The 21,673-nt window shown below is 49.6% G+C and overlaps 1 protein-coding gene and 1 pseudogene across 2 annotated transcripts in view; both read right to left on the bottom strand.

Annotated features, from left to right (window-relative positions):
- LOC137630140 (receptor-binding cancer antigen expressed on SiSo cells-like) overlaps window positions 1–21,673 on the bottom strand; it is an 81,291-nt gene that overhangs the window by 45,829 nt on the left and 13,789 nt on the right. Inside the window, exons 1-2 of one of the 2 annotated variants that reach the window (XM_068361596.1) lie at window positions 21,441–21,614; window positions 19,742–19,906 (exon numbers count right to left, since the gene is read on the bottom strand). In XM_068361596.1, coding sequence (XP_068217697.1) covers window positions 19,742–19,903 — 162 coding nt within the window. In that variant the 5' untranslated portion in view covers window positions 19,904–19,906; window positions 21,441–21,614. Of the gene's footprint in view, window positions 1–19,741; window positions 19,907–21,440; window positions 21,615–21,673 lie in introns of those variants that run through there. The other variant, XM_068361597.1, reaches the window with a different exon arrangement.
- Window positions 2,755–2,878, bottom strand: LOC137630716 (5S ribosomal RNA; annotated as a pseudogene).

The raw sequence follows: 21,673 nt of genomic DNA, 5'->3' as shown, positions 1-21,673 counted from the left end.
GCTTTCATCAGGTGACCAAACCAAGACTGACAGGTGACGGACGCAGTGTCCGTAATCCCCGCTGGAGGGAAGGGGATCGCCTGATCCTTCGGAGTGGATGCAACGGGGCCTTCCTGTAAAGAAGAAAGGGAGGAATGTTGCTTAGATCTCTCCGACGACTCTTCCTAGTCCTGGGTGAGAGACCTGCGCTTGCGCGGTGGCGGTCCTGATGGCGATCTGGAAGTACGCGTCCCTGTCGCGAACCCGGCGCGAACGGGGGTTGCGCTGGGGGTCGTGCTGGCGCTCGCGCGATGGAGCATTCAAGGAATCGCGCGCGGGTGGCTGCTGGAGCGCAGGCGCATAGTCGCGCGGGCGAGTGGGCGCGTTGGCACGCAGGTGAAGGTGCGCGCGGAAGCGCAGGTGAATAAGCGCGCGAGGGTAGAAGAGATCGCTGTTGGTCAGGAGAATGGTGAAGCGCAGGAGATCGACGGCGCCCTGGAGATCTATGGCGCGTGGGCAAGCGATGGCGCGTTGGCGAACGCTGGCGCGTCGGCGAGCGATGGCGCGTCGGCGAGCGATGGCGCGTCGGCGAGCGATGGCGCGTTGGCGAGCGATGGCGCGTTGGCGAACGATGGCGCGTTGGCGAACGATGGCGCGTAGTACGCGCAAGCGATCGACCGAGCACAGGCGATTTGGCGAGTGTGCGCGTCGGGGTCCTATGGTGATCCAAGTCATGGGCGCGCTGGCGCGTTGGCGAGCACTTGCGCGCAGGCGATGGATTGCGCAGGCGCTCTGGAGAACGTTGGCGTGCAGGAGATCGCTGGCATGCAGGAGGGTGTTGACGCGTAGGCAGCTGGGGCGCAGGATCAGGTGGCGGGGAAACGCGCAAGGGCGAACGCTCGCTGACGGGCTCAGGAGATGAAGGCTCGTGGGCGCGCAGGAACTCTTGAAGTGTGCACTGGGGAGCGTGCGTGCTGTTGCGTGGGCGAAGATGGGCGCACAGGAGCGCGCGGGCGAGGATGAGTCAGGTCTTTGCCTGCGTCCAGATCCGAAGATCTAGGGCGCGCGGGTGAGCGTTGGCGCGCATCAGGAACAAGGTGCGCAGGTGCGCGCTGACGAGCAGGAGATCGTGTGCGCTCAGGAGACCGATGGCGCGCTTGGCACACAGCAGGAACAGAAGGGTGCTGGCTGCTAACAGGAGAGAGCTGACGATCAGGAGAGCGCTGGCGAGCAGGCGAACATTGACGAGCAGGAGAGCGCTGGCGCGGCGAGTCTGGTGGCTGCAACTCCGGAGAGCGCTTGTGCGCTACTGCGCACAGTTGAGCGCGCAGGGGAACCCTGACGCGCAAGGGAAGTACCCACACCGTGGGAGACATCCCTTTGCCCCGAAGGGACCGGTGCCCATCGGATGACGAGATTAGAAGGCGCCTGCTGCGCATCTGCGCCGGAAGTAGAATGTCTGGTAGGCGTAGGAGATCGCAAGCGATCTGCGGAGAGGTCCAAGGACGTGGCTGCTACGGTCTGCTCCCGACGAGGAGAATCCTCTGCAAAGGAAGGCGGCGGAGACAACTTGAAGAGGTGCCTCTTGACTCCCTTATAGGGAGACGGGAGGCCCCTGCGGCGAAGAGGGCGACAAGCCTTACGGCGAAGGCGGCCACGAGGAAGGTCATCCGGATCGTCGGTCCTCCGAAGAGGAGTCTCTGTCAGTGCGCTCCCCCAAGGAGGAGGCGCACCCGCAGGAGAGACCGTGGGACCCAACTTCCCCTTCGAAGGATGTTTGGAAGGGGGAGTAGAGCCTTCAGCAACGTCCGCAACAGCAGAGGTTTGACCAGACCCGTCGGAAGCCTCTGCCACAACCACGTCGACAATAGACAGAGGGTCTACCTCTGCTATGACCGGCGATTGTTTGACAGCAGCCCCCAACTGGATAAGGTCAAACAGGGCTTCCTTGGAGGGCAAGCCCTTAAGCCCCAAGGAAGCCCAAAGCTGAAAGAGATCATCATTAGAAACAGCATTAGGGTCATCATAATGAGAATCAAAATCCTCCCCCGGAGGAGGAGGGGGAGCCGCCCCGCTATGGGAGGCGACGCCCTCTCCCGCACCCCGAGATCGGGAAATAGAACAATGGTCTACGCTATCACTCGGCGGTCTCTCACGAGAGGCTGGCCGAATGGGAGCTTCGGAGGAGGTTTGGGCGGCGGAAGAAGAGTCCTTGGAGCCTTCCTCTTTCAAGGCAACCCTTGAAGGAGAAAGGTCTCTTTTGGACTTCTTACGCCGCCAGGCAAACCTCTCCCACTGGGAGATAGACCACTCCCTGCACTCACTACACGTTAAGTCCTTAGCACACCGTTGACCTCGACACTGCGGGCAAAGGGTGTCAGGATCCGTCTCGACCGCCGACATGAAGGTACCACGGGGGGGCCGGGGAGTCAAGGGCATTTGCGCATAATAGCGATGAAGGGCGAGGCCAACTTCCAAACACACAAAGTCTGAGAAAAAGAAAAAACTGATTAAGGCTGTCAAAAGCGAGGACGAAAGACAGACACGTCTGCACATCGTCCGAGCCAAAAGTGAAGTGAGACAATTCACCGGTGTGTGGGGGGGAGGGGTAGCAAGCTACCCCTTCCCCTACCCCCTTGCTAACTAGCACGGGGGTAGTTAACCCTCGTTAAAAATCTATTGGCTCGTCATTTTCAGCTATGCCGAAAGTAAACCCAATGTAAATAGCGTGGTTTGTATTTCGGTTACGGAACAATTAAGCATTAAAGGTTTAAATGCCAACAGCATCTGGTGTTCCCAGGCAATCACCTATCCAAGTACTGTATTGACCAGACCCAACGTTGCTTAACTTCGCTGATCGGACGAGAAGCGGTGTTTTCAACGTTGTATGGCTGTTGACCGCGACACGCCTACTGCGAGGGTAAGTTCTGTTCGCGTGCGTACATGACGAGGAACTTCCTAGTCTAGTAGACAGGGAAAACATAAAACGTCATCCTCATCAGGGTACTACGTCCTATTACGCAGACAAAAGTTACAAGATCCGTGATACAATAGCGATGATGAGCTGATCGCTTAAAGACATTCCAACTTCGCTCTTCCCAAGAAACTATGTCACATGGTTGTGACGTCATAGTTCGACAATAGTAGGCGAAGAAAAAGAGCTTTACTTCATCATTCCAAAGCGGAGTGGGAACGTCTTGGACTGTATCAACAGGATCGCTCGGCGGAACATACGCTTAATGCACAAGGTCCTTGATGTACCTCAGCCTACCGACCTTCCTTCTCCCAGGGGTTGGAAAGTAAGGAAGAGGTGTAGGGCTAGGAGTAAGATGAACACGAACAAATACCTCCTCCAGTGCACTGTGCTATGTTTACGAGTCACTAAACAAGAGCGTTTTAAAACATAATACATTAAATCATAAAAGATCTGGCCGTGGTGGGAGATATACTCTTATGCTCTATTCTCATAAAAGCCTTAATGCACTTCCTGCTGTTGCAGCTGCAGGTGCTGCATCAAACTCTACAGTAAGGTTCGTTACTTTTCTGAGACTGATTTAATGTTAATTTATTCATTTATTTATTTTCTTATTTACTTACTGAGCAATCTTTCCTTATAAGAGCCCTTTGGGTTAAGGCACCTTGCTTTCTCAACTAGGGTTGCAGGCTGGCTAGTAATAAAAATAAAATAAATAGAGACACCATCAACGCAACTAGCGAAAACTCTGAAGTCGGAACGAGGAGCAGCAGCTAAGAAATAAAAAGGAAACTCTTCATAAAAACTCTCATGAGTTTCTGAAAGTTACTTCCTTCCTCCTACAATACTCTATCCTAGGATCCTAGGAAGAGAAGTCTTGATTCCTAGGAATCCACTCCTTAGGATTCTGAATTCAGACCTCAATACTTAGAGGTTTTAATTCTAGTTCTCCCAACCAAGAATTAGCCCAACAGGCCTTGGTCCGAGAATATATCTTTCTAGTTAATATCTATTTCTTCATATAGCGCCTGGAGCAACAATAACTCAACTCTAGACGGTCAGGGTTAGGTAGACATCAAAGTCTATTGTCATAGGTAGCGAAGCATCCACGCTGACGCTGAAGCGTCTACACTGACGCTGAAGCGTCTACACTGACGCTGAAGCGTCTACACTGACGCTGAAGCGTCCACACTGACGCTGAAGTGACCACACTGACGCTGAAGTGTCCACACTGACGCTGAAGGTCCACACTGGCACTTCGCTCCGTTTCGTTGACGTTCCGCTTCCGTTGCCGCACCGTTCCGCTGGCTCTGCTGTCTGTCAAGTCTCTAGGTAGCATGCCCTGCTGCCTGGCGAATGTTGGCGCGCCAGAATAAACTGATACTAGGCGCTATGAGCAGTCGGTTTGCGTTGAGCAGGTAATCAAAGTAATGCATCCCCTTTCTCCCACCGTTGAACATTGCGGCTGGTAAGCCGCCTGTGCGACAACGAATCATCACCGTTAAAGACACGTCGCATGTGCGACCGTGTCAAAGACTGGAATCGTGACACCCAACCGCACTGTTAACGGCAGGCTGATAAGACTGCATAAACGAAGACAGTTGCTGTTTCATGCCTAACAGCAAAGATCAAGGATCAACCTTAGGCGAAACATATTCAGCATTATCTTTGTCCATCCCTAGCGCTTGCCACTGTCGGGAGACGACACCCATCAGGTGGAGGCGGCGGTACTACGTCCGCGCCGCATGAAATGTAACACACGCAGAACGAATCTAATTTTGTTTTTAGTTTAGCGCCTGAAGCGCGTGTATAATGTTTGAAAACACTAATACCTCGTTTTATCTATGGCGATGGTGAGCGTTCTGGGGATCGGCAGAAAACGCTCGGGAGGACTTCTGTTTGGGTCTTAAAAGACTGTAACGCCTGGCTACCCTCTCGAATCCTTTCGCCGTTCGCCTTAACTTCTCCCCTGGGTTCGGGAGCTTAACAGAGGTCTAAGGCTAGGATAACGACAGGTCCGAATATAAGCACTCTCCACTGAATAAAATTCACTGCATAATTTAGCACTAAAAAATTTGCATTTTACTCTTTGGTAAAAAGTTAGTTTCACAATTATTTGAAAACCAAAGCATACGCTCTCTCAAACAAAATGAACTCCGTAGAGAGAGACTTACAATTCTGTCAATGGTTTGAATGGGAATGCAAAAGTCAATGAATCCCATATAAATGTAACAAAATATTAAATATTACCTTAATAGATACAATATTTATAAATTAAAATGAACCCTTAAATTAAGGAGTTCCAATAAAAGACGAATCATTACTCGTACCCATTGGAACATCTACAATTAATATACGAACAATTTTAGTATTCCAACAAGGAAACAACGATACATAGAATCGTGTGCTACATCTATTGTAAAGAATACTGCATCGTATAAACATTAACTGAACTGTAACTTCCTTTAATCTTTGACTAAGGAAAAATACTAAAAGGACCAATTAATTGCAAAATAAAATGTTCCTTTTATATAGTACAGTACCACTTAAAAACTTGAAAAGTAAGAAGAATGTACTATTCATAAAAATCGCTACAAAATATTGTAATATTGTAACCATACTGACAACTGCGTAACAAAAATTAACTGAACGCTAGTTAATCTTTGCAAACAGATCGAAGATTATGTAAAGAAAAAACTATTAAAAGGATAAAATTTTCTCAATAATAATCCTTTAATTTAATTTATAACTTAATACTTCAAAAGAAAGTATTCAATTATCATTCTTTATAAAAAGCAAGACAGACTTTTAGCCTACGGAAGAGGCTGTGACGTCATCAATGGACGAAATGTTTACTTCCCGCTCTTATGCTTTCGTGAGGTTTAAAATAGGTTGAAAAACCTTCTAATTCTACCTTTTAAGTTATAAATACATGATCACAGATCAAATAAAACAAATAAGAGAAAGCCCAAACTCAAAAAACGTTAGTACATCACCAAATAACGTCCAAACAGAGTAAGAAAACGAGAGAGAATTTCCAATAGTACAGCCAGCTATGGCGGCAGAGAAAATCTGAGGTGGTTTGGTATAGTTCTACCTGTAGCACCGCGAGGGCGCTAGTGTACACCTGGCATATCTGCGATAAGCCGCACGAGATTTTGAATTTTCTGCCGGGCGTCCAGGGACTTTAGCCATTATATAACCAGTGGGTAAGTTTTATATTTAAAATTTTGTATTTTTTCTAATGAAACAAACCTGGAGCTATTTATAGGTATATTACTTTTGGCGCAGCTGAAAGACAAGCCATAATACTTTTAGCGAGGGATAACTACCTCAACCGCCAGTTAGTGAGAGAGGTGAGAGATAGTCGGCTACCCTGTTCTCTCATACACCTGGGCTGATTACCCACTTTGCTTGCAGGCAAGACTTTCTAGGGGGACAGGTGATGGCGGACCAATCTGTAAAAATAGCTCCAGGTTTGTATTGTTAGGAAAAAGGCATATTATTGTACAGTACTTCCAAATTTGTCATGTATTCCATTACTCTACACAAACCCTTGCAATTTATAGGGATAACTTAGTTCTTGGGAGGGTGGAAGTCCCTGTCAACTGGCTCTTGGCATTGACCCAGGATTCTCTCCTCACGATATACTGTAGATCGTAGTTGGAGGCAATCCTAACACCTAGCTAAAATTATTGTGCTACACACTATTAGCAACCTACGCAAGCTGTGTGCTCATAATACTGTACAAGCAATGCATCTGTCAAGGTATGAGTTCTCCAAGTTATAGGAATCTTTGAAATTACCTTAGACATCACCTAATCACCCCAGCTAGAGGTATTGGGGATGCAACAAGTATTATTTCTATTTCAGGTTACACAAGGGAAATGGTTCTTACCTGCAGAAAGGTGAGGTCAGCTGTACTGAGGACCCTGATACTGTTTCCCTAAGAGAGGGAAAGGTGGATGGAAGAAAGGAAGCCTGTTATTCTTACCCATTGACCACAGAAGAAAGGAAGCCAGTTATTCTTACCCATTGACCACAGACTAATCCCAGTTAACCTTAGTCCTTAACCCTCTGCTACTTGTCCAGCAAGGACCTTGAGGTGTTTAGACCACTTGTTGTGCAGCCACCACAGGACCAATGGAAAATATTATCATGCTCCTGTAGGTCACGTCTTGCAGGTAGTGGGTGATGAAGTTTGTCTGACGCTTCCACACGTCTGCTTACAACACCTACGTCACAGAGTAGTTCTTTTTGAATGGCAGGGACGTTGCAAAGGCCCTGAAGTCATAAGCTCTGGGTCATCGTGGTGGAGGAGGGTCAGGATTGATTGCCAAGTCAATGAACTTGCGGATCCATGCAGTGATGGTGTTCTTTGTGACCTTCCTCTTGACCTTCCCTGTGCTGACAAAAAGTGCTGACACATGGGGGCGAGTTGCTGCTATTCTTTTGAGGTAACACCTCAGACTCCTTACTGGGAAAAGTACCAGTTGGTCTGGGTCTTCGATTAGTGAACGAAGACTCCCAATCCGGAAGAGCCCGAATCTAGGAGCCGATCTACTCCCGGATTTTGAATCTTAGCAATAAACTCAAGGACAAAGTTGAAAATTAGCTTGCCCCTATCCCCTTGAATGGGTGATGTCGTAAGGAAGACCATGCAGTTCACGAACTCTTTTGGCCAAAGCCAATGCGAGTAGGAAAACCGTCTTCAGAGTAAGGTGGCGATCTGAAGGACGCGAACCATGTTCCAGGGAGGAGGTCTAACTTTCGACTGGAGGCAGGTAATTTCATAACATCGTATGAGGAGAGAAAGTTCCAACGAGGAAGAAATATCTACTCCTTTTAGCTTAAAGGCCAGAGACTCAAGGTTGAGCGATAGCCTTTCAATGCCGAAACCAAGAGGAACATTTCTTCCCGAAGTTATACAAGAAACTCCGCTATTGCTGAAATAGTGGCATCGAGAGGAGAGATACCCCTTTCATGACACCAACTAGACAAGACGTTCCATTCCATTTAGCCTGGTGGACTAATACTGAAGATCTTCTAAGGTGACCAGCCATCCTCTTCGTAATTTATTGCAAAAATCCTCACTGAGTGAGCAGGTGCTGGACAGTTTCCAGGGGTGAAGCTGAAGCAAAGCTACGGCCTTGTGGTAGATGTTTGCAAGAGGCCGTTTGAGTAGAACGTGACGTTGAGGGAGTTCTCTCGGGAGTTCTGTCAGGAGCTGCAGAAGGTCTGGGATACACTGCGTGATGCCATAGCAGAGCTATCAATGTCGTTGATAGGTTTTCGCTTATTCTGGTCTTGTTGAGGAATCTTCTCGTCAGAAAAAATGGGGTAAAAGCATACAGATCGATGTTGTCCTGATGTTGGAATCCACCTTACCAGAGAGCCTGGGGATACGGGACTGGAGACACCATCTTGAACCATCTCTACGGCACCCAGAGACCTCCAAAGAGCAGCACAGCCTTGCCCTGATCGAGGGGTTGAAAGGGGCCAGGAAAAAGGCCTTTGCCCAGATAGTCAGCACTTTAAGCTCTTTTTGCGCTGGCTCCTCCTCAAAGCTTCTCTCTCCTCCTTTCATCCAACAAAGGAAGTGCTACGAGGTGTCCGACAAAACCCTCTCAGCCCTTCCGCTACATCCAGCCATCGAAGGCCTGACAAGAGGGATTTCCTTTAATAGACTTTCAAGCCTCCCAGTCACCTTCTCCACAGCAGATACCATCAACATGGAGAAAGTCGCAAAGTTTTCCAGGCAGGCAACTTCGTGGCTTGACCTATGGTTTGGGCTGGAAGGTCATCTTATTAGATCTGAAGATTGGTCCCAGGAGCACACCAGGAAGTCAATGATAACATTCCTTTTATCGATACCAGTACCATGTAGTTCCTCACCCATCAGGTGGTCAACCTGTGAGCAAACCTGATCCCCAGGCGTTAGGACTCAGTATTTAAGAAGTTTCATCGACAGGTTCCAAAGGCACAGGTGACCAGACTTTGAAACTTAGACATTGGTGGGTTCCTCCCTCTTCAGTGCGGATGACATCGACAGGGTAACTGATTTATGGAGAAAGTCTAGCCAAGACTCTCCTTCAGAAGGCCATGGCAGCTAGGTCTTTCTGAGGTAGCTCCTCCACCGAGGAAACCTCAGATGTCAGGCCACAGACCAGCAGCAGAGGTGCAAGCTTATCCAAAGCTTCGTTCAAGATGTCCTTTCCTGCCTGGAAGCGAGCTGATCATCTGGCGACTGACGATCCTTGGGCAACAGGCGCTTGCGATTCTGCAAGGGAACATGTGAAGCAGTCGGTCTAGCCGGCCGATGTGAGGGAGAATAGCGAGCGGCGAGATGGTGAATGCTATCATGGCGTTCGCCTGGCTGGTGAGTGCTGAGGAGGTGGTGACCTGTGAGCTCTGGGCGAGTATCATTAATCCAATAAATAACACTCACGCATCTGATGGTGACAAGACCACTAGTCATCTCGTAAAGAGAGAAAGTCTCTCGATAACGAGTGACGATCATGAACCACCAGGTTATCGTCCCGTGGTGACAGGTGTTCGTCCAAAGATGAGTGACGAGTAGCTGGTGGTTCACATGCAGCTGACGAGTTGCCCATAGCTGACGAATGAAAAACAGCTAGTGTGTGACAAGAGCCCAAGGCTCAGCATGACGGTCCTTGACAGGACTATACATACGTCTCCTTAACGTAGAAGGAAGAGAACGCCAAGAATGGCAAGGAGTTAAAAACTCCGAAGTCTAACAGACTCCATAGTAATAGGCTTAAAACCCTGGGGGCACAACAAAGCTCCATGATTTCTGATGTGCCCAACATGCACAATGTCAGCAATAACAACGAAGAGTTATCCCCTACGAGACTCAGCGATGGTAAAGCCGGTGAACTCAAGCATTTAGCAGGCATTAACATCTGCGGTTGAGACCCTGAAGGAAAATTGCTCATGAAATGACAAATTCGGAGATAATTTGTATTTTCTTAACCACACAAACCTTAGCTATTTACATGGGGTATTACTTTCGGCATAGCTGAAATGACGAGCCATTAGATTTTTAACGAGGGTTAACGGTAGGGGAGGGGTAGCTAGCTACCCCTCCACCCTCACACACCGGTGAACTGATTCACTTTGCTTAGAGGTAGGACTTCACGGGGGACAGGGGTGGCAGGCAAATATGTGTAAATAGCTAAGATTTTTATGGCTAGGAAAAATACAAATTATCTCTGAATTTGTCATTTGTTCCGTAACCGAAATACAAACCCCGCTATTTACATGGGGGTGACTTAACCCTTAGGTAGGGTGGAAAGTCCCAGCCTTACTGGCTTTGGCATTGCCCGGGGACTCAGAATCCGAGTGAGCAGTACTCGAAAAAAAAAGAGTCCCTGCACTTCGCAAATTCCTTGCTCCGCAAGGAACGTGCGGCCTACATAATCTTGTGTGTGTGAAGGAAAGAAGTGTGACTCGTCCTAGGAAGTTGACCTGAAGTCCTTTAGATGGAAATCTAGGTTATGACGTTCCCAATACCACATCATCGGGGTATGAGCGACGCGACAGTGTTATACTTAACACTAGGAGCACAAGGAAGCATGGTTTAGCTGCAGTGGTTTGAGGTCAGCTATGCAGAGAACCGAGGATGCGGCTTTCCCCAAGAGAGGGGAGGATGAAGAAAAGACTAAGGGCCAGACATACTTTTTCATTCATGCAATCTAATACCGGGTAACAATGCCCTCAACCTTCTGCTACCTGTCCATTAAGGAGCCTGAGGTTAGACCAGCTGTTGTGCAGCCACCACAGGGCCGAAAGAGAACGTATCGAGGCTCCTGTGCGTCACGTCCTGCAGGAAGTGGGCTGTGAAGGTCGATTGACGCTTCCAGACCCCAGCTTGTAGCACCTGCGTCACAGAGAAGTTTCTCTTGAATGCAAGGGACGTTGCGATGCCTCTGACATCGTGTACTCTAGGGCGACGTGATGGAGGAGGGTCTGGATTCAGGGAATGATGGATGACCCTTCGAATCCAAGCTGAAATGGTATTCTTGGTGACCCTCCTCTTCGTTCTTCCCGTGCTCACAAACAGGGCTTGCACGCGAGGACGGACTGCAGCTGTTCTTTTAAGATAACGCCTCAGACTCCTTACTGGGCATAGTAGGAGATGGTCTGGGACATCTGTTACAGAACGAAGACTCGAAACCCTGAAGGAGTCGAACCGTGGGTCCGGAACCCCAGGATTATGAGTCTTGGCAACAAACTCAGGGACGAACCTGAACGTTACCTCCCCCTATCCCCTTGAATGGGCGACGTCGTACGAGAGACCATGAAGTTCATTGACACGCTTGGCAGAAGCTAGAGCAAGCAGGAACACCGTCAGGTGACGATCAGAAACCTGGCGTAATGGTTCGAAAGGAGGTCTCTTAAGAGCCTTGAGAACCCAAACCACGTTCCATGGAGGAGGTCTCACTTCCCACTGAGGGCAGATAAGTTCGTAGCTTCGTATGAGCAAGGAAAGTTCCAGCGAAGAAGAAATGTCCAATCCTTTCAGCCTGAAGGCCAGGCTTAAGGCTGACCGATAGCCTTACACCGCCGAGACTGAAAAGCGCATTTCCTCCCACAAATAAACAAGAAACTCCGCTATTGCTAGAATAGTGGCATCGAGGGGAGAGGAGAGATACCCCTCCCACGACACCAGCCACAGAAGACTCTCCACTTCGCCAGGTAGACCCCTGCAGATGACTTTCGCAGGTGTCGAGACATCCTCTCCGCAACTTGTTGCGAAAAGCCTCTCTGTGTGAGGAGATGCTGGATAGTCTCCAGGCGTGAAGCTGAAGCAAATCTACGGCTGTGTGGAAGATGTTGCAGTGTGGTTGCTCGAGTAGCTCATGTAGTGGGGGAAGTTCTCTCGGGAGTTCCGTCAGGAGCTGCAGAAGGTCCGGGAACCACTCTGCATGATGCCATAGCGGAGCTATCAGGGTCATCGACAGGTTGACCGATAGTCTGGTCTTGTTGAGCACCCTTCTCATCAGACAGAACAGTGGGAAGGCGTAGACGTCGATGTTGTCCCACATTGTTGGAAGGCATCTTGCCAGAGTGCCTTGGGGTCCGGGACTGGGGAGCAGTACAGCGGCAGCTTGAAATTCAAGGCTGTCACGAACAAGTCCACTGTTGGGGAACCCCACAAAGTCAGGACTTTGTTGGCTACTAGAGGATCCAGAGACCACTCGGTACTCACTATCTGCGAAGCTCTGCTCAGACTGTCGGCGAGCACATTCCTTTTGCCCGGAATGAAGTGAGCCGATAGTGGTATCGAGTGGACTTCAGCCCATCTCAGAATCTCTACTGCAAGATGTGATAGCTGTTGTGAAAAGGTACCTCCCTGCTTGTTGATATAAGCCACTACTGTGGTGTTATCGCTCATCACCACCACAGAGTGGCCCGCCAGGGTCTGTTGGAACTGTTGAAGGGCCAGATATATGGCTTTCATCTCTAGCAGACTGATGTGGAGGTACTTTTCTGATTCTGACCACCGGCCTGAGATCCTGTGGTTCAGAACGTGGGCCCCCCACCCTTCTTTTGACGCGTCCGAGAACAGCATCAAATCCGGGGGGAGGACAAGAAGATCCACTCCCTTTCTAAGGTTTCCGTCGGTCATCCACCACTGCAGGTCCGTCCGTTCCGCAAGCCCTATGGGGACCAGAAAGTCCGGGGAATCGTGGCCTTGACTCCACCGGGACTTGAGCCGCCATTGTAGGGATCTCATCCTGAGGCGGCCGTTTGGAACTAGGCGGGCCAGGAAGGACAGGTGACCTAGAAGACGTAACCAAAATTGGGCTGGAAGCTCTTCCCGTCTGAGGAAAGGTTCTGCGACCCTCCAGCCTTGCTATCCTGTCGTCTGATGGAAAGGCTTTGTGGAGATCGGTGTCCAATATCATGCCTAGATATACCAGTCGTTGAGATGGAACCAGAGAAGACTTCTCGAGATTTACCATGATCCCTAGGTCTTGGCAAAGTCCCAGAAGCTTTTCTCGGTGTCGAAGAAGGGTCGACTCCGAGTCTGCCAGGATCAGCCAGTCGTCCAGTTAGCGAAGGAGACGGATGCCGATCCTGTGTGCCCACGAAGATATCAGGGTGAAAACTCGGGTGAACACCTGTGGTGCTGTGGAGAGACCGAAACACAGCACCTTGAACTGGTAGATCTTGTTGTCTAGGCTGAATCTCAAGTACTTCCTGGAAGACGGATGGATTGGGATCTGGAAGTACGCGTCTTTTAGATCCAGTGTGCACATGAAGTCTTGCGGTCTCACTGCAAGTCTGACCGTCTCTGCTGCCTCCATGCTGAACGGAGTTTGTTTGACAAACTTGTTCAGGGCTGAGAGGTCGATGACGGGTCTCCAGCCTTCAGACGCCTTCTTTACAAGAAAGAGTCGACTGAAGAAGCCTGGGGAGCCGCCGACGACCTCTTGGAGAGCATCCTTCGTGAGCATGGTCTCGACTTCTGCCCGAAGGGCTAGCCCCTTTGCCGATCCCATGGCATAGGAGCTCAACGACACTGGATTCGCTGTCAGGGTAGGAAGAGATGTCGTGAACGGGACGCGATATCCTTGGCTGATCACAGAGATCGTCCAGGAATCGGCCCCGAGTTGCTGCCACCTGAACTCTTAACTCTGCAGGCATCCCCCCACTGGTGGACACGCAGGGGATTTGCCAATCCTAGCATTTGCGGCCTCGGCCGCTCCCTCTAGGATTCTTGCCTCCCCTGGAGGACTTCCCGCCCTTCCTATCCTTGACGGGAAAGGGCTGTTGTTTGGACACCTTTGCCTTTGCTGCCGGAGCCTGTTTCGATGTCCCAGACTGACGAGGCTGTTGTTGTTGAGGTGCTGGAGGCTTGTAGGGTCTGGATGTAAGAGCCCTTTGGAGGAGAGAATCGTGATTCGACTTCCTCCACCTCTCAGGTGTCCGTTCCACATCCTTGGGCTCAAACAGGCTCTTTCCAAGGATGGAAGTGTGTCTGAGCCTGCAGACATCCATGGCTGGGACCTTCGCATGGAACCTCTCGGTCACCGCATCACGATGCTTCAAGATCGAGTTTGCCCACAAGTTCGAAACTTGGTGAGCCAGAAACTTGATGGTGCGTGTGCCCGAGAGGAAAAAGGTCTCCATGGCCTTCCTGGTGCTCTCCTTGGACAAGTCCTCGGATCGCAATAGGATGCCCAGAGACCCCAGCCAGACATCCAGCCACGAAGTGGCCTGCATGGCACACTTTGCGACCTTCTCCTGGCTCAAGATCTCTGTAGCCGACAATGTCACCTGCCGGGCGGAGAGTTTCTCAAGAGAAATTCCCCTGGAGAGCTCTTCCACGGAATGGTGGAGAGGAAGAGCTAAACAAGACTCTCCCATGATCTCAAAGTACCTCCTTTGCTGCACGCGAGGAGGTGGGAGGAGTTTGTTGCCCGCAGGGGGAACGGCTGGAGGAGGCGAGTTCGGAGAGCTGGCTCTCAACCTTGTCTCTGGCGCTCTTAACCACCTGGGACCAGGGCAGAGCCGCACTGGCCTTCGGAGGTTTCTGAGTGCCGTACACTTGATCCAGAACCGTATCCTTGCCTTCGCAAGGGGCGGTCTTTGGGTCCTCGAACCTGTTGAGTTGCCTCATCAGACTCAGGACCTGCCAGAAGGCATGCTCCGACTCGTGCAGCTCTCCTCCTTGTGGACTGGCAGCAAAGTCTCCTGTCTCCCCAGCTGCTCTACTTGGGGGGACACGCGGACATTCTCCTGGGGTCTAGCTGGCTCTGGTCGAATCCGAGATGAAGACTTAGGGACAGTCTTCGAGTCCTTGGGCTTCCTCCTAGGAAAAATACAGAATTCCAAAAAAGAAGTCTGAGGGCTCCTCGCTGCTCCCACATGAAACGATTCTCCTACTCGAGGTGGGGTTCCTCCCATTGGTGCCGTGGGAGAATGTCCCACCTCGCTGGACTCTCATGAGGACGGAAAGGCTTCGTCCACAGGGGAAGGAGAGACCGTCTGAGGGGGGAAAGGGGCCTTCCTGATGGACTTCTTGGGAGCCAGTTTGACCCTAGGAGAAGTTACCACGAAGTCCACTCCTCTCCTCCTCTTCAGCGGGGACGAGGCTGCCGTTGGTTTGAGGCCTAGATCAACGAGGGCCGGCTTAACAGCCTGGACGACCGCTTTGATCAGAGACCCGAACCAAGGCTGACGACTGACAGACTCTGTGTCAGCGACTCCCGCTGGAGGGAAGGGGATCGGGCGATCCTTAGGAGTGGATACCACAGAGTCTGCCTGAAAAGAAGAAAGGAGTTGCCTAGACCTCTATGAAGAATCTGCTTCCTCCTGCAAGAGCGCTGCTCTGCGCTTACGCGATGGAGATCGTGACGATGATCTGGAAGTACGCGTCGCTCCCGAGGACTCGCAAGGTTGCCTGTGCTGCAAAACCCAGCGGGAATCGCGATCGGGGCGCGCTGGCGCGATGGTAAAATTGCGGGTTCGCGCGCGGGCGAACATTGGCACGCATGTGCGCGGGCATGCGGAGATGAAAGCGTGGGCGAGGGGGCGCGTTGGCGAGTGAGCGCTCAGGTGGAGGTGCGCATGGGCGCGCAGGTGAGGGTGCGCGCGGTTGAAGGGGAGAGCGCTGGCGGCCAGGAGAACGACGGCGCATTGGCGAGCGATGACGCGTTAGGGAGCGATGGCGCATTGCCCGAGAAGGCGATCAGCTGCGAACAGGCGAGTTAGCACGTGGGCGAGCAGGAGACCTTCGGCGATCCGATGTGAGGGCGCGGGGGCGCGTTGGAGAGCGCTTGCGAGCAGGCAAAGGATCGCGCGGGAGATCGCTGACGCGTATTGGTGTGGTCGGGAGCTATCAGATGGGCTGCAGGACCAGCAGGTGAAGTGGCGCGTAGGGCGAACGCTCGCGGGCTTGCACCGGAGACTTCTCGTGGGCACGCGGACTCGCAGAAGCTCGACCAGGTCTTGAAGAGCGCACAGGAGAGTGCACGCGATGGCGCACAGGCGGAGTCTGCGGGTGCATAGGAGATCGACGGCGAGGGGGCAAAGGAGCAGCCTCCTTGCCTGCACCCAGATCCGGAGATCGTGGGCGCACGGGCGAACGTTGGTGCGCACGTTGCGCATTTGTACCAGGGCGTGCAGATGTACGCTGGCGAGCCGGTGATCGTGGGCGCTCAGGAGTATGTGGGCGTGCAGGGCGCGTAGCGAGCCACGGGGTGCGCAGATGTGCGCTGTCGAGCATGAGAGAGCTGGCGCACAGGAAATCCCTGACGGGCTGGGGAGCGCTGACGCGCAGGCGAGCACTGGCGGGCAGGAGGTCTACGGCGAGAAGAAGTGGGGTGTGAAGAGTCTGAAGGGTCCACAGCAGGAGAACGCTTGCGCGCTACAGTGCACGAGCGCGCAGGTAACACCTGGCGCTTAAGGGACTTAGTCTCAGTGGGAGACAAGCCCTTATGCCCCGAAGGGACCGGTGCTTGTTGGAAAACGGGGTGCGTAGGCGCCCACAGCACATCTGCATCCGCAAACGGAGAAGGAAGGCTAGCAGGTCTGGCAGGCGGAGGTGATCGCGAACGATCAGCTGAGAGGTCTAGTGATGCTGCCGTAACGGTCTGCTTACATCGAGGAGGCTCCTCTGCGGGAGACGTCAAAGGCGAAGAACCACAAGGGGGTTAGGAGGCGCCTCGCCTCCTAACCCCCTTGTAAGGGGAAGGAAGGCCTCGACGGCGAAGACGACCTCGAGGGGCAGCAACACCATCGTCGGTCCTCCAAAGAGGAGTCTCCGTCAGTGAACTCCCCCGGGGGGGAGAATCACCCGCAGGAGAGACTGTTGGACCCAGCTCCTCCCTCGAAGGATGTTCGGCGGGGGGAACTGAGCCATCAGCAACAACAGCAAGAGTTTGGCCCGACCCGCCGGAGGCCTCTGCCACAACGTCGACAATAGACAGAGGATCTACCTCTGCTACTACCGGCTACTGTTTGACAGCTGCATCCAACTGGATCAGGTCAAACAGGGCTTCCTTGGAGGGCGAGCCCTTAAGCCCCAAGGAAGCCCAAAGCTGCAAAAGATCATTGTTAGACACGGAATTATCAACATCAAAATCCTCCCCCGGGGGTGGAGGAGGAGCTGCCTCGCTATGGGAGGCAACTCCCTCTCCCGAACCCCGAGGTTGGTCTACAATAGAAAGGCTTACACTACCACTTGACGGACCCTCGCGAGAGACCAATCGAGTGGGAGCTTCGGAGGAGGTTCGGGCAGCGGAAGAAGAGTCTTTGGAACCTTCCTTCTTCAAGGCAGCCCTTGAAGGAGAAAGGTCACGCTTAGACTTCTTCTTACGTCACCGGGAAACCTCTCCCACTGGGAGGTAGACCACTCCCTGCACTCACTACAAGTATTGTTCCTTTCACACCGTTGACCGCGGCAGTATGGACATAAGGAGTGAGGGTCGGTCTCAACCGCCGACATGAACGTTCCACAAGGGCGGTTGGGAAGTCCAGGGCACTTCCGCATGATGGATGGAGGCCAACTTCCAAGCACACAAGCTGTAAGTAAAAGCAAACAAATTAAGGCTGTCAAAAAAGCGAGGGTGAGACAGAAAGGTCTGATCATCACCCGAGCCAAAAGTGAAGTGAATCAGTTCATCGGTGTGGAGCTACCCCTCCCCCTACCCCCTCGCTAACTAGCGAGAGGGTAGTTAACCCTCGTTGAAAATTTAATGGCTCGTCATTTCAGCTACGCCGATAGTAATACCCCATGTAAATAGCGTGGTTTGTATTTCGGTTACGGAGCAAACTCGTTTTGTATCATGAGGGTACGATGGCGAGGAGCAAACAGTCGCCTAACTTCGTCGTTGTCAAGCTCCAAAGAGCAAGAACAAAGCACGGACGAATCCAATTCCCACTGGTGGAATGCCGTGGGGAAAACCTCTCAGGCGAAGGTGGTCTCTCCCATGGGATGGAAAAACCAACACCCATGTTGCTGATGTCGGGAATTCTCCCCACAAGCAGGTAGAATGCTGGTCAGTGACTGGTGGAGAGTAACTCGCAAGGAAAAGAAAGTTGCCCAACACCTGATGGAGGTTAACTCTCCCTTGGAAGGGGAAGTTGTCCAACACCTGGAGGCGGACCTCTGGGCAGCGCTCTCTGCTTCCCGTTAATGAGATAAGCTCAAATTGAAGGTTGGCATTGAGAGCTACCTGTGAAAAGTAGATGAAGTTAGCTCTTGGGTTCACCCTGAAGGGATCCCCACGCACTGGAAACCCCCAAAGGGAACCAGTCTAGCACTGCTTTCGTTCCTACGATGGAGCTGCAGGAATGAAGGCAAACAGAAGCAGTGAGTGCGGCAATAAACTGTAACACCGTCGGAAACCATTCCTTGGCGGGGAGACCAGAAAGCCCCATGGAAAGTAGGTGTTTCAGCATTCTTCTAGTGGTGGCCGCTGCAGTAAGGGAAGCGACGGAGTCTGCACTTACAAGAAGTCCAGGGTCAATATCTGAAAAGAATAAGGAATTTTTAAACTTTTAAGCTAGTTGCTTTTAATCGTAAGCCAGTTAAAAGGTTTTGATGGGAGAGCAAGACTATATCTTTACTCTACTGAGCTGGAATAAAAAGTGATGATTGTTTTCCCATGTTGGTGTGAGCGGGTAGGTTAGTCTATCCCCACTACCCCCCTGTGCTACCTAGTGGAGAGTAGTTACACCTTGCATAGGCTTGAACGGCTAGTTTCAGCTATTGCTGAAATAATACTCCTACCTAAAGCGTAAAATTTGTATATAATGCCAGAACAAGTAAATTTTAGCTTAAGGAGTGTTTAAGAGTGTATGAAAAGTTCATAAAAGCATTTAAATCGGAATGGGGTGGAACGCAACATCTACGATAGCCAAGGGATTATTTTGCTATACGTGTACAGTATTAAAGAATAGCTAGATTTGATTTATAACTGTCTTGCTCTAAGGCTGAAATCTAAGTGGCTAGTCAGTCTGCTGGCGAGAGGTTGGAGCTTCCACACCACCTGGCAGTAACTAAAGACATTTTTATGCATTACAAATGATAATATTTTTTTACTAATATGAGTTTGAATAATAAAGAATATGAATACTGTAATGTTTTTGTATAAATGACGACCTCTCAATTTTCCTATATTCCAACTCTCTTTGTCAATTTACTTAATTTACTTTTACATGGATAATGAATGAATGATTGAATAGTTCCAACAAGCATTAGAGCTTACTGTAGTGTGTGCAATTTGGTTGTCTCAACAAGATCGAATGACTAATTGTACCTCACAAAACCAGAGAGTGTTACACTATGGTATTTGGAGCACACACTTGGTATGATACAGGGAGACCAGTAGTTGCCATGGTGCATCCAGATTCAGTCTTCCTTACAGTATATAGAACCACCACCTTTTTGAAGCAAGATAAATCTGAATAGCTAGAGGCGAGCCACCTAACATTTGTCAGGATTTATTTTATGTCATCCTCGAGTTGTGCAATAGTTTCCAAAAATAGTTCCTTCCTTTTTAAGAGGTTTTAGTCTTGGATTTAATCATCTTTCACAAGGCAATGCAGTTGCACCCAGGCAAAAGTCTTACTACACAATTGTACACACTTACCCAAAGGTGACCTTGAGGTAGCTACACAGCAAGGTAACTTCATCATCTAAAGCTTTGCAAGTGGAAGCAATTTATCATTACAATACAAGTGCAACACTACTCCATGTTATAAAAAGAACTAAAATTCTTAGAAAATAAAAATGTTCAACATTTAACATACCTGACCAACTGAATTCAGAATGCCACTTTCACTTGTTATGGCTACTGGAAGGTTAGAGTTTGATATACGTCTTTTACGAAAGCAGCAAAAGCATCTTCTTATAGCATTCAATAGCAAAAGTAGCAGAGATTTGACCTTCTTTACTGCAACCAGAACAAACATTATCTGCAACAAGAAAATTCATATATTAATTAAATCTGTAGCAACAACACAGTACATTAGCAAAGCAATAACAATAAATGCATTTTGTATCACAAAGAGGAGCTAGCAATCGGCAAGCTAGCGATCCACAAGCTGACGATTGGCCATCAGAGAAGGACGAGCTAGCAATTGGGGATCTAGCGATCAGCGATTGGCAAGCTGGTAATCGGTGACTGGAGAGCTAACAATCGGCGAGACTGGAGCTAGCAGAGAGAAAAGCTACAGTAGCTCGAACAGCTGGTCAGCGAACAGCCAAATGACAATCTGGAGACAAGATGTGCCCCTTGGAACGGCAAACATCCTCAGGGGAACGAGACCTTGTCGATACGTCATGAACCGGGGTTCGTTGATGAGGAGGCGAGCGATGAGCTAGCGATCGGCAAGCTAACGATCGGCGAGCTAACGATCGGCAAACTGATGATCAGCAAGTTGATGATTGCAATCTGCGCGCTGGTGATCAGCGATCAAAACAAGAGTAATGTACATTAATAGTAATGAAAAAAGGTTAAAACACTGGAGCTATTGTTTGCGATGACTTCTGAACGCATAGAAACGTGATTTCTCTGTAGTTTTTCATAGCAGTGCTTGAACCTGGTTTTCATCATATTACAAATGCTTCCTTACTTAATTGAGCTAATAATCTATTTGTTTTTCCTCTAAGGTAAGTCAATTTGCTTGCGATTAAACATTATCACATTGTATCTATGTTCTGGCAAGCAGAACATGTTTTGCTATATGTGTCAGCTCCATGAGCTAGCATTTCGGCATTATCAATTATACAAACTTGACAAAGGGGAGAGTTGTACCTTCACGGTCCAACCTCTGTTCGTACGTGGACTTGGATTCCATTATCAGACTAAATATATTTTTACTCTAACTTTTCATTATTAACATGAATTACATAAGGGGTATAATTACATTGGATATTCCAATATTGAAAACAAATAACAGAGGTTTAGAATATAAAACACTAGGACCTTTATTTGGTTCGAACAAGTAACTTCTGAAACAAGCACCATCTATTCATGTTTTTCTGAACCACCCAGTAGAGGGAGGCTCCTGTGGTCTGTGCCGAGATGACAAAAGGAGCAAACCGGGAATATTTTATTAAAATATGTAATTTCATTAATACAGGATCCGCCAGTAGCACTGTATATAGGATTCAATAGTGTATTTGCAAAGATCTATTAAATTATGTGGGTTCCAATGTCCTAACTAGTATTGCACTATTCTATAATGAAACCGATACTATTTATTAGCCTAATGTAGGCATGGATTGATTTATGATGTGTGGACTTCGTTTAACAAGTCTAGAATAAAACACAGCTAATAGTAACGTTACAAATACGACTATGCAAACATATGATGATGTTATCTTCGGAAAGTCTTAACCTAAGCTTAAGTTTGGCCCTTTTCCTTGACATTCTCGATTTCGTCTACAAGACCTTCAGGATTGGGATTCATTATCTCTAAACTATGAAAAATTATACCAGCTTACCTGTGTTTCCCTGTCACTTCTGTCCTGATATCATTTGCAGTTGTATTCTATTACCGGCAATACTCCGTTTATGTCACATTTGATAGCTTTTCAGCACAATTAATGCTTATAAACTGCAGTCATTCAGCGCACGGTCGAGTTTCTTTCATCTCTCTGCCACCGCAGAGAGGATGCGTTTCTCATAAAATATATAAAATAATTTAGTGAAAACTTCGAATAAAAAATGAATTACA

The sequence above is a fragment of the Palaemon carinicauda genome, chromosome 38, assembly GCF_036898095.1.
Source record: "Palaemon carinicauda isolate YSFRI2023 chromosome 38, ASM3689809v2, whole genome shotgun sequence".
Classification (NCBI taxonomy): Eukaryota; Metazoa; Arthropoda; class Malacostraca; order Decapoda; family Palaemonidae; genus Palaemon; species Palaemon carinicauda.
This window is presented reverse-complemented; position numbering and strand designations above follow the sequence as displayed.